This window comes from Pinus tabuliformis, chromosome J (genome assembly GCF_031772625.1).
Source record: "Pinus tabuliformis cultivar Carrire ecotype Pingquan chromosome J, CPIR1, whole genome shotgun sequence".
Taxonomy (NCBI): domain Eukaryota; kingdom Viridiplantae; phylum Streptophyta; class Pinopsida; order Pinales; family Pinaceae; genus Pinus; species Pinus tabuliformis.
Window position 1 is genome coordinate 107,181,677 of NC_142295.1, and position 13,269 is coordinate 107,194,945.

Sequence of the window (13,269 nt, forward strand, 5' to 3'; positions counted from 1 at the left end):
AAGAGCACCAAACCAAGAGCTTCTGAATATGTCGCTCCCGCTCCCGTTTTTGCTCCCGCTCCCCGCTTTCACTCCCGCTCCCAAGTAACACTGTTCCTGATGATATGGGTCTGGACACCATTCTTGAGTTGGCATTGGCCAACATGGATCTCAATGATCCAGTGCTAGAGCCTGTTAGATTTGATGACTTAGAGGGGTCAGCCTCCATACCAGCAGATGCAAATGCGACTATGGATACAGGGGAGGAGGAGGATGTAGAGGAGAGCAGTGGGGACCATGATGATGGGGACAGTGATGCTGATTGATGCCTTGAGGCTTGTATACCTGTAGTTGTTTTATATTTTCTATTTCTATTTGCCATTGGCATTGCACCAACACTACCTATGTAACACATTTTGATTTGATGACTTAATGAGAAAGCTATTACTATCTTGTAGTTGTAAGTTGTCTTTCAGTTATGAATTATGAATCATGATTTAAATTTTTAATAGATTTATCATTTATGTGACCAGTACCACTGACATTTATTTGAATTTTGTATGTACTATGCATGCTAATAGCTATAGATGAAGATCTATGTTTGAAATCAATAAATTTGTATCATTAATTAAAATTTGTGTAAGAAATATGATAATATCTAATTTTTAATATATATATATATATATTTAAATATATATATATATATATATATATTTTAATAAAATAATATATAACGTGTCCTGTTCCGAGGGGTCAGCGTGTCCCGAATCCGACACCACGAATCCCGAATCCTACGTGTCCCGAATCCCCGTGTCAGGTGACTTAGCTAAATTCTAAAAAAAAAAAAAAAAAAACTTTTTATGGCTTTTTTTTTCATTTTTAATTTTTAACTTTTATATTTTTTTGTATTTTTTTTAAATTTTAAGAATAAAATAAAACAAAACTAAAGTCTGAATAAATAAAATTTAAATCTAAACTAAAGTCTAATCTAAAATCTAAAAGGAACTTTTTGATGCTTTTTTATATTTTTTACATTTTTATACTTTTTGATATTATTTTTAAAATCAAAATTTAAACAAAATTAAAATCTAAATTAAAACTAAGACCTAAGAAAACAAAAAAAAACTAAGCTAAAAACAAAATGAAAGAACTAACACCTGATCAAAAAATAAAAATCTATAAAATTCAAATCCTAACTAAATAAAACTCCAAATCTAAATAAAAAAATCTAACCTAGTCTAAAACCAAAATATTAATCTAAACTAAAATCCGTCTAAAAAACTAAAAGAGACCTTAAAAAAAAAAAAAAAAAAAACAAACAAACAAACAAACAAACTTTTACGATTTTTTTTTAATTTTTTTAATTTTTATTTTTTAATGAAACTAAACTAAAACTAAAGATCAAAATAAAATAAAATAAAACTAACACCTAATCTACATACATATAATTGAAAATGAAAATCGATTATTATCAAATCTAAATCCTAAATTAAACTTAAATTTTTTTCTTTTCTATATGAAACGTTAAAGTAAAAAGGTGAAATAAATACTATAATTAAACTAAATCAAAATTTTTCATTTTTAAAGAATCAAACTAAACTAAATAAAATATAAAACCAAACTAAATAAAATATATAAACCAAACTAAATAAAGGAAAAAGGGAGACTTATGCTAACCTAACTCTAAATAAATAAATAAATAAAAACTAAGCAAAATAAAACTTGACACGTATATAAAAAAAATGAAAGTCGAATTTTGATTGATCGTATGCAGGTTTGAAGAGTTTGACGGCAGCAAGACTGGACCGAGGTGAACGCAGCGAGAAGGATTTGCAGTTTTGATGGAGCTGGCTGCGTGAAGATGGAATGGATTGCAGCGGATAGGAGAGGGTTTCACGCAGGAGAAAGGCAGCGTGGAGAAGAAATGAGGAAGGCAGCAGATTTATGGCAACATGGAGAGGAATAATGAACTTATGGAAGGAGTAGCGTATGAGGTTGGTGGTTTTTTTCTTGCAGGTACGCGGGAATGGGAGAGCAGCAAATCGATGGAGGAAGAGCTTATGGGTAAGGAAGAATAAAACACAGAGCTGTATATATCTGCTGGCAGCTTTGATGAAAGGATGGTTGAGGGGAAAATGAGCATATGGGCAGCGTGAGGAAGAAGATAAGTGCGAATTTGGATAACGATAAAGAGCAGACTGGAAAGAGGAAGGATAGGGGCTGCGTGGTTGATCCAAAGGGAAAAGGGCCAGCGATAGGTGAGAGTGCTAGAGAGAAACGTAGGCTTAGTGAATGCGTGAAATGGACAACAGATTTGTTGTGTGTGAGTGCTGGATGAGCCACAGAAGCTGAGCAACATTCGGAAAGAGAAAGACACAAAGGGAGAAGAGGCTGCTAGTGGGAAAAAGCTGCGTGGAGGTGAGGCAACAATCCCACAGCCTGCTTAAAAAAAATTTAAATTTTTTCTGTAAAATGAAACCCCAGGTAGCAGCAAAGAAATGGCTTGGAAAACCTTGAACCTCTTCAGAAAACTTAATTTAGAGATCAACTGCTTCAGACTTGTCAATTTAACCCTTATAAAAATTTGCCAGATTTCTGAGCCCTTAAACAACAGAAACGTGCACCTGCAAAAAAAGTGGTTCTGAAGCAAATATTCTTGCTAGTGTTGATCCTAAGGCCAGATCTTACCCTCCAGGGCCTAGATTTGGCTTCAAACAAAAAATTTCTCCTCAGACCTGTAACCTGCAACCTGAAAACAAACAGCCAGAACCTGAAAATGCAAAAAATAAATGAAACCCTAAAAACCCTAAGAACCAGCTGAATAATCACAGTATTTACAAACTGAAGGCTCTAGATAGCCAGATTTATCGTTATGTCACAGAAATATTTTCAGAATTTAAATTTAATGTGAGATGCTTCAGAAAAACCCTTCATGCATTCATAAAAAATTTCAAATGATAAGCCCATAATCAAAACTGTCTAGGCTCTTTCAGAAAACACAATCCGGGAGTTGGCTGGTTCAGCCGAGAACTTCCCCGAACGCCCGGTAATCTAAAAAAAGGGATTTCCTGCATAGCTTAAAATCAACCATTAACATAGAGGGAGGAAACAATAGTGAATCCCAGATCAAATGGAGATACCTGCCATTATATTTCAAAATCTAAACTATCATTCAAACCCCAGAGATTAGACAAGATACCTGTGCCTAGATCAATCTTCATTAAGCTATCATCAATGGCTGAAAATAAAATTATGTAGAAAAATAAAACAATCTTACAGCATTTCCAAAAGAGTAACACCAGCAAGATTTTCAACCCCAAAGTCTTTCTTTATTGCACAAAAAATGACTACAAGAGAGCTTTCTTTAGCACCAGACTCTAAGATCCAATCTGATCTCAAATGACCCCTAACACCCTATTTAAAGGAAAAATTCCCAACGGCTAGTTCAAGTGATCCATGTCAAACTAATCTCGACCGTCGATGAGGATCAAAATCCTTTCTAATCTCATCCGTCGAATTTTTAAATGCATTTTAAAATTTTATTTACTCAAAGTTTTGACTTATTATTTTATTATTTTATTTTATTTTTCAAAATTTATTTATTTATTTTTTTAATTTTTTTTTTTATATATATATTTTTAATTTTATTATTAATTTTATCTATTTTTTGATTTTTTAATCTTTTTAATTTTTTAATTTTTATTTTTGGATCCTCGAACTTAGCCTTTGGAAACATCACCTAGGACCTAGGACTTAGGACTTATGAGGGGATTAAAACATTTTCTAACCCTCAAGACACTTTACATCATGAATTTTACAACTTTACATCTCAAGGGGGAAAACCCATTTGACATAGACCCTCATGGACCACCCAGTTCTGCGACAAATATAATCTAGCAGATCAAGCAATTTGAAATAACCTAACCAAATAGTTAGAATTATTTCCAAATTACTTTTACACAGACTCTAAGCACACTAGGATTCCCCTAAGATTCTAACGACAATTCATTCCGGCTTTGGGGTTAGGCTGAAGGAAAACTTTGCTGATCATGGATTGGTGAGACAAAAAACCTTCCGGAACGTAGATTATCACTAGAAAATTAGGTCCACCTAGGCAATTTACATACATGACTCAGATATGCTAAGATTATTTACAATTTACACATGCAGACTGGGTTTACAACATAACATGATCAGGTCGACGATGACTGTCGAATGGCATGAACACGTCAATCAAGCGCAATCCCTTTTGCGAAAAAGGGGGTGTACTGCTATGGGTAGTTGACACGTAGCGGTCAACGGGACAATAAACAAATCATGGTGGGTAATGATGTTTAGGAAAGGGAATAGTTTTAGGCCTAGGGAAATGTGGTTTAGGTGAAAACAATGATAAAGGTTTAGGCCTAAAGTAAATCGATAGGAGTAAGGTAGCATTAGGGAACGAGGGGAAGGAATGAAATGTACGAAAAAGGAGATAAATGGAAGGATTAATAAAATGTTTAGTAAAGGTGTATGTCAAAGCATTAATAATTAGGATCTTTTTAAGATCCTTTCCTCAGTAGCTGACACATCAAACCATGTTACCCACCTATCATCACTTAATACCCGGACTTAACAATAAAACCTTGACAAACATTAGGCACTCTTTCCCAATGACTGACCTTGATGACCAAAGTGATAACCCAACTGAAGATGACTCCTTTGAGCAATGACAGGTCAAAACATAACAGTGAGAAAATTTTACGATTTTGACCTCCTTCTAAATAGAAAATAATTGACTTGGGGTACTTTTCAACTGACAAACTAACCCACTCTAACACCCACCATAGCCTATTTGTTGATTGTCATAACAATCAGATCTGAAGTAAAGCATAAAGTGGTCTAATCACATTAAAATCTAACAATAATAAGCCTAAAAACACCTAAAGACATGACACATTAACCATAAAGGCCTAATCGTTCTTCTAGCTCTTGTGCTTTTTCATTTGTGACTGATCTTTTGTTGACAATGGGCTGATCTAATTGACAGTAATATCTTTCAAGGTTTGGTGCATTCATCTTTTGACCATTGTAAGAAGTGTATTAGATAATAGATTGCATTGGTTTCTCTCTTATCTTGAGGATAGCTTGTTAGATCTCTAACCTTATCTCTTGTGTTTTTCTCTTGTTAGAAGTATCATTGCATGATTAGTTCTTGTTGCATTTCATTGTTTAATCATTTTTAACAATCGCATCTAGTTTACTTATGGTTGTGCTTGTATAATTTTGAAAGACTCTCTTGCTCTAATTTGCAAATCAAACAAGTGAGTAATTTTAATAAGTACATATATGGGATTAAGAAACATTGCTATTGTTTCATTGAGTAACATTAAAGTGCTTCTCTAATTGGTTCTTGTAATCTTGATTGATAAGTGATATTTGACATATTGGTTATAAGTGATCTTATCTTGTTATCATTGGAGCACTTTTCATTTTATAATCTCATTGAAGCAAATATTAACTTGGTCATCTCTTGCATTCTCATCCTAGATTAGAATTGCATAATTAAAATTTACCTCCAAGCATAAGCTTGGTTGATAGAAACTTAGGGCCACCTTCTCTCCCAATTTGCGACGCTTGACCCTTGCACTGAGGTTAAAACAGGTGACCTTGCAGTTCTCTTGCAGGAAATCCCTTGTAGGAATGGAGGCATCTGGGTCGTTAGAACTCCAGGGTAGGTATCATTAATGAGGCCTTAGCCTCCTTCCCTTGGACTTCTTTCTACAACCCTGTGCGAGACTTGCTTCAAAACAATTGAAGAGAAGGCTCTCACCTAGACTAGGCATATAACTAAAAGTAACCAAGATTTTGCATTTCACTTTAGATTAGATCCTGCATTTCATCTAGGATAGATCTTGCATATCATCCTTGCAGCATTTGTCTATCTGGTAACTTGACATATTGATCTTTGTTGTGCAAGTATTTCTCAATTCTAAGGCATTGGTTTATCACTAGTATATCTAGAATAATCTAATTGTTTGTGCTTATTAATCTTGTTTGCCTTATAATTTAAATCAAGTTGCTAGGATATTCATTTGTATCTCCTAGACTTGTTGATTTTCAACTGGTTTATTATCCTTTCACCTTTAGGGACTACCCCCCTTAGCCTGCTTTTAGGAGATTAGCTTAAATGGAGTGAGTAGGGATCAGAATGACAGCCCCTACTCTCAGCGTTGTCGCCTTGGGTGTACACCTCGGGCGACAACATGGTTAGTATTTTCTGAATTATGTTCTTAATGCTCTACTGAATTAATTTTTAAAAGTTGTTATTTCATTAGCCAGTTGTGGATTAACTATTTGCACAGGTATCTTGCATTAGTTATTGGGTTTAGAGAAGCATTTTAATTCAATTGATCTAGCAGGTATCTCTAGATCTTGAGATTTATTGTGTTATCTAACCTCTATTGATCTAACAACTTGATCTTAAGTGTGTAGAGATCTCTTTGGTATTTAGATCTTGGGCGTGAGGGAAAGTCTTTGTTGGAGCAGAGAACTCCCAAGACACTGAAACTTAAGAGCCCATTTTGTTAAATTCTAAAGACTTATCTAACAATTTGTTTTAAAGAGATTCTTGCCTATTACTCATTTATAAATCTTATCTCACTTATCTATTTTTATTTATTTGTGCATTAACTAAATAAATTTGCTAATAAGAGCCATTATTTTCTAATCAAGGAACCCTCATTCCTTGATCTAGCCTTTGTAATTTTGTAAATAAATTTCTTGTATATAATTTATAACCCTTGTAGATATTTGTATATATCGATTGGGGTTTTCTCTTACAAATTTGAGGAGACGTCTAGAGTTTCTTTGTTGATTTTGTTTGCAGGTGGATCTATCTCAAGGATCAAGGAGAAATTGATTTGTGAAGGCTCTAACCCTCACCTAGCCTAGACAACTAGGGTTTCTAGCTCAACACTTCATCTTTTTTAGGGTCGTCTAGCCTATCACCCTCTCTTCAGGGCTGCAAGCATCTAGGCCTTTCAAGGAGATAGATTCAAATTTTTGTGGCCTCATCTCATCAATGAATTTTTTTTAGGGAGCCGCAAGGGTTTGAGACCCTCTCTCACGCCGAAATTTAATTTTTTGGTTAGGCTTTCTATTTTTTAAAAATTGTAAATAATTTTTCAAATTATTTCTCCATTTTTCCATTGAAGCTCTGACTTGGGTTTCGATTTTGCAGATTGATAGACATTTTCTTGGGCTCAAGTTTTGATCATACATCTTTGTTTGGATAGCCGCTAGCCTTTTGGCTCATTCCTAGCTTAGCCACAAGCCCTTTAGGGCTTCTCATTTTTGCCTTTGATTTTAAGGACTAACCCTTGGATTTCTTGTAGACATATACTCATAATTCTAAGTGATTTTATCATCATTTTTTGGGCTAGAGGCCACCCTCTTGAAGTTGATCATTTAAGACCATTTTTGGAGACTCTCGGCAAGGCCCTTGAGGCCTCTTTCCTCCTAGCCGTGAGCTTAAGGCCGCATACCCTTCTGATTTGAACGATTTGTTTTGGAGGGTTTTCACATTAATTTTGAAGAGTTTAAGTCTTGGAAATATTTGCAATTTATCACATAAATTTTATTACAAAATTTTCTAGCCTTTTCCTTGCTAGGTCGTGGGCTTTTGAGGTCATATTCATCAACGACATGTGTTGCTTGAGGCTTGGGAACAAGTCATTTGTCATTGAAGCTTGTCATCTCTTGGCTTGTGCCCTCCTCTTTGATATCGTGTAGCTTGAGGAGTGATTGTTTGTTGTAGAAGTGCTCATCTCCTTAAGGTGGTGTTGGCAGAGCCTTTCTCATTGTCCTAAAGGGTTTCTTCCTCATTGTATAAAATTGATCTTCTTGCTTGAAGGGAGCTTGGGATTCAATCCCATGGTATCCCCCTCCTTATTTAAAAGGGAGGAGCCTTCATCTTCTTAGTTAGTTTCTCTTTTTCTAGTCTTAGATTTTGGTACTAACCTTTTCTATTGCTCTCATTTGATTAGATTAGAATTTCATTGGTATCACAAATCAGATCTAGTCTTGGAGTTGCATTATCTTGTTAGCAATCTCATTTGCCATTATTTACGTGTACTTGCATCATTTAATTCTCACTTGTTTCAATTTTCATATCATATAAGTGAAGAACATCCTAATAAGCACTATAATTAAAGGCATTTGAAATGTTGTCATTGTTTCATTGAGTAAATCTTAAAATGCTTCATTGGTTTATTATTGGAATCTTATAATCTTGTGTTTTAAGTGATATTCAATAAGCTTTTTCAAAGCGAAAAAATCAAGATTATATTATATAAGATATATAAAGAAATAGATACATTTGACAGAAAGATCTTCATAGGGGCTATTTTAGCCTAGAGATAGGATTTCCAAAAATTATAACCAGCCCATTGAGCTGCCAAAAGTTGCTGACAAAAGTTGCAGGATAAGAGGATACATCACAAATAGAGGAGAAAAGAAGGAGCAGAAGGTTCTCTTCAAAGAGAGAAAACAGTATTCAGAAACTATCAGAGGATTCTAAATTTGCTCCAGCCAAAACTTTAAGCAGAAAGTTGGAAGGAAGAAATAGACAGAATACTGAAGGAAAATGCATACCTGAAAACTAAAAGATTTGAATTTAAGAGCCGGGAAAGGAAAAGTCCTGGATAGAGAAGATTTCCTTGCCAGATTTTACCTTCATGTTCCAGATACCTGGTTCCAATAGGAGACCCTCCTTTGATAAGATGTCTGCTTGCTGGTTCTGTGATCTGTAAATGTGCTGGATGGAGCACCCTTCCATCTTCCTCCAAAGGAACCTGATTCTGTCCATCCAGCCTGTTAGGAGAGGGTTTCTGATATGGCTCTTTCCTAATAAGAAACGAGCGTTTGCCCAAGTGAAGAGCACCGCTCCTGATAAGCTTGGTTATAAGTGATTTAACATTTCTGAAGCATCTTGCCGTAATTATATCTCATTGAAACAATCTTATCTCATTGTCATTGTCATTTGCACTATCATCTTTGATCTAGACTTGCATTGTAAAATTTACCTCCAAGCATAAGCTTGGTTGTATAGAAAGTTAGGACAACCTTCTCCATTTTCAATTCAAGAGCTAGACCCTTACTCAAGGGTTAAAACAAGTGACCTTGCAGTTCTCTTGTGGACAATCCCTTGTAGAAACGAAGGCACTTGGGTCGTTAGAAGTCTTGGGTAGGTATCGTTAATGAGGCCTTAGTCTCCTTCCCCAACACTTATTTCTACAACCTTGTTTAAGATTAGTTTCTACCAATTGAGGAGAAGGCCTTCACCCTTAGCATAGGCATATAATTAAAATTAACCAAGATCCTGCATTTCACATTAGATAGATCTTGCATTCATCCATCATCATTGATCATTGTAATTGGAATTGTGAGCTCAATCTGTAATTGCAAGTTTTGCATTGTTGTACTTGTCATTTCAAGCTTATTGTCTTTTGAATATCATCTCTACTTGAAAGCACAAGTCTCTTTTCGTTGCAATTTTTCTCTAAAATTTTATTGCTCATATATTTGATTATCTTGATCTATTGATTTCTTGTACTAACATTTTCTTGTAGCATTGCTTATCTTGTAGCTTGAAATATCATTTATCATTGTGCAAGTAACTTAAATTTGTTGGAGCATTGTTATTAAGGCACTGGTCTCTCGTTGTTTCATCTTAAGTGTCACATTGATCTAATTAAATCTATTTTTTCATTGCAATGCTCAATAATTATAATCCCACTTCCCATCTAATCTTAATTCAAGTTACTAAGAGAAGTGATTGCCTTGCCCTTACATCTCCTAGACTTGTTGTTTCAATAATTTTTTCCTTAGTGTTTCTATATTTAGGGAATACCCCCCTTAGGTTGCCTAGGAGAGAGCTTAAACAGAGTGAGTAGGGAATGGGTAACAACCCCTACTTTGAGTGTTGCGCCATAAAGACTATACCTTGTGGGGTTGGAAACTTTTCCCACACTTAGGTGTACATCTTAGGCGACAACAGGATCAAAACCTAAAACATTCAAAATTTGAAGGGGGGGAATTGGTAAACAGTACAACCTATCGACAATGTTCCACCAAGGTTCGGGGACGAGGGGGCGAGGGAGCAAGGGGGCGCGGGAGCGGCCTATGCAAAAGCTCCCTACCATTTTTTAGGAAACGTGGGGGAGCGTCAGGGTCTTAAAAATTTACAAATATAAAATATAATTTATTAATAAGTCCACTACGACAATTTGGTTTGAATTGAAAAGCTGCAAAGCATGATCATTGATATGAATATCATTTGACATTATCCAAATTTATAATATCATATAAAATAATAAATTTAAAATTCTAATTCAGCTTGGTCATATTCTAATTTAGATTTTGGTCAGACAGAGGGAGAGCTTCAGCTTGATAAGGTGGCCACTAAATTATGTGAAAAGGTAAATGAACAGATTAGGAACACTGCATTGGCAGTAGAAGGGGAAACTACAATGGGTTGTCCAGCTGTATTGGATCCAACAGCTAGAAAGTTTGTTATATTATATATAATATAGACAGTACACCATATGCTGAAAGAAGAGTTTTAGTTCCAGGAGAGATGAGAAGATCACATGAAAGACTTTCTGACAGTTTACTATCGAATGACATTGACTGTAGGATGACCATCTGCGAACCAACTTGGGTGACCAACAATGGCATGGATAATTTGTCTACCTTATTAGAGCAATGCCATGCAGTTCAAACTTCAAACCAGCAGTGTATTTCAGGGGTGAAAATAATTTTCAGACCTGAGAATTCACGCTGAGAAATTGTGCTCTGTGTAAATTTTGTAACTGTATAAATTCATATATAACGACAGTTCCTGAGATTTCTTACTGCCCATAGTATTTTGTCATGCTTGCAGTAAACACATGTTAGTCTATAGTCCACCCAATTATTTCCCACATGACATAGGTGCTGCTTCCATAGTTTGTATGTCAAATGTCATGCAAATTAAAAACACAAATTGAATGTCTCATATTCTTTGCCTGTCACTCCAGTTATCTCCCCACTGTAATCTAGCCATCACTTGAGAAAAAAAGGAGAAGTTTTAAAAGGGAAAATTCATGTACGTGCTATATGGTCCAGCAAATTTCCATGATACTGACCCTCTATTTGTTGAAACCAAAAGACAGCACAAGACGTTATCCCCATACAGAACATGAGTAGCTTTGTACCACTTTAGGTCTATTAAATCATAAACTATAAGCAAGGCCATTTTTTTGGGAGCGTGGGGAAACGTCCCCTCAGGGAAGGGAAACGTTTCCCTAGCACGTCCCCCTGAGTTTCCTCCATTTTGGGAGCATGGGGAAACGTCCCCTACTCGTCCCCAAGTCCCCGGAGTGCGGGGGAGCGAGGAAACTAGACCCCTAGGGGGGGGGGGGGGGGGGGGCGAGTCCCCGTGGAACACTGCCTATCGACAGTTGATTGGAAGCCTCATTTACTTGACAACCACCCATCCAAATTTATCATATGCAGTCAACATTATTTCCAGATTCATGCAGGCACCTAGAGAAAGTCACTGGAATGCAGCAAAAAGGGTCCTTAGGTACATACAGGAAATCTGTATCCCCAGATTTTGTCCTACATCCTTGTTGCTTCCAGCAGATATCGAGAGCATATGCAACTATAACATATAGATATGGTGTGAAAAGGAAGCCTATTCTAATGGATCTATTTAGAAGAATCCAATAAAACAAGATCCCATTAACTGATCTAAAGGCAGAGACATCAGAGAATAGAGTGTGCACCACCCCAGCCAAGCCACATAAACGTATTTAAAAGAAAGCTCCAGCCAGCTCTGTCATTGGCTTTAATGAAATCAATTCCTGGAAGTCTCTCTGGGCCACTCTATACATTCTAACATTGTGGCCACTGTGTCCAAAATAAATCTTTCTTGAACACACCATGTTTGCTCATGTGTATCAATCCTAACGCAATTCATTGAACCCTCATGGCCAATGCCTTGGCGCAATGATATTTATTCATTTTTTATCATTAAAAAAACCTATTAGCATTGTTCCCTTATCATCCCCTGAAGTGGGCCCTCCTCACTGCCTTGGAAACTCAACCCCTTGTCCCCCATTCCCAAATATCTATACATATGTATATCTTGATGTATATTATATCTGTGGAAGTTACGTCCAAAACATAGATATGATTGACAAGAAAGAACATTACTTTTAACTAAAAGTTGATCAATATAAGATGCTCATGTGAATATTTATATAGTTTTATTATAATTTATAGCAAAGCCTTGGAGAAATTTCATATGAAACAACCGAAATTGTGCTGTAGGAAGACGAAGTGAATCAGATCAATACACCTCAATATTCAGCAATGGTTGCAGGCTATGAATTACCACCAAATATTGCAATCATTACACTTCAGGTATATTCAACTTTATTTTTCTAGGAGACATTGAAATTTACAACACTATTTTTGTTATGATCTATTTTAGTACTTGATACTGATGCAACAGACATGTTGGAAAGTAGGAATTGGAGGATCAGCATACATTGTTGCGTCTGGCACATCTTTATGAGGTAATTGTGAATTTTATATGAATAGTTCACTTACTGTTTTGCATAAATATGATCTGCAGTTATAGCTTAAACTTAAAACAGTTGGCCAAGCTTCTGTTATTTATCTTAATTTCTTATACAGGTCGGAGAAAGTGACAAATTTTCAAGCATTGCAAGAGTTGATCTTCAAAGTCTATTTTCAAGACGCAAGGTAAACCCCTTTTTTGAAATAGACTCCACTGTCATTCAAGAGCCTACTTTCTATGCATATTCAATTGCCCATATTGCTATAAGATTGCATGTATACAATTTCTTCAACCTCTTTTTGGCTGTATAAAGCTAATTTGAAATTACCAATTAATACTGCTATGCATCCATTCGCGCAGCTTGGAATCAAATACTTAATGTGCTTTTCATTATAGTGTTTTACACTAAGTCACATGACACAAAGACATGCGGATATGGGTGTCCAACACATAGATCCCTCAAAATGCAACATGCAGGGAACACATGTATGTGTGTGTGTGTGAGAGAGATGATGTGATCTCAACAAAAATAAAATTACAGGGATCATTAGACATAAAGTGTAAAATTTTGAATATTTAGAAAATAGAACTACATTAATAACTCATTGGGACACATTTATTGACACATCTATACATATTAACACATTTTTAGAATTTTTGTGAAATTCTTTGCCTTTTTT

General features: G+C 35.5%; 1 protein-coding gene across 4 annotated transcripts in view; it reads left to right on the plus strand.

Moving 5' to 3' along the window:
• LOC149225757 (alpha-mannosidase-like) overlaps positions 1-13,269 on the plus strand; it is a 535,348-nt gene that overhangs the window by 435,113 nt on the left and 86,966 nt on the right. For 2 of the 4 annotated variants that reach the window (XM_089377304.1, XM_089377303.1), the window contains 3 exons: positions 12,337-12,429; positions 12,537-12,584; positions 12,706-12,774. In XM_089377304.1, the coding sequence (XP_089233430.1) occupies positions 12,337-12,429; positions 12,537-12,584; positions 12,706-12,774 (210 nt within the window). Of the gene's footprint in view, positions 1-12,336; positions 12,430-12,520; positions 12,585-12,705; positions 12,780-13,269 lie in introns of those variants that run through there. The other 2 variants (XR_016247700.1, XM_089377305.1) reach the window with 2 other exon arrangements.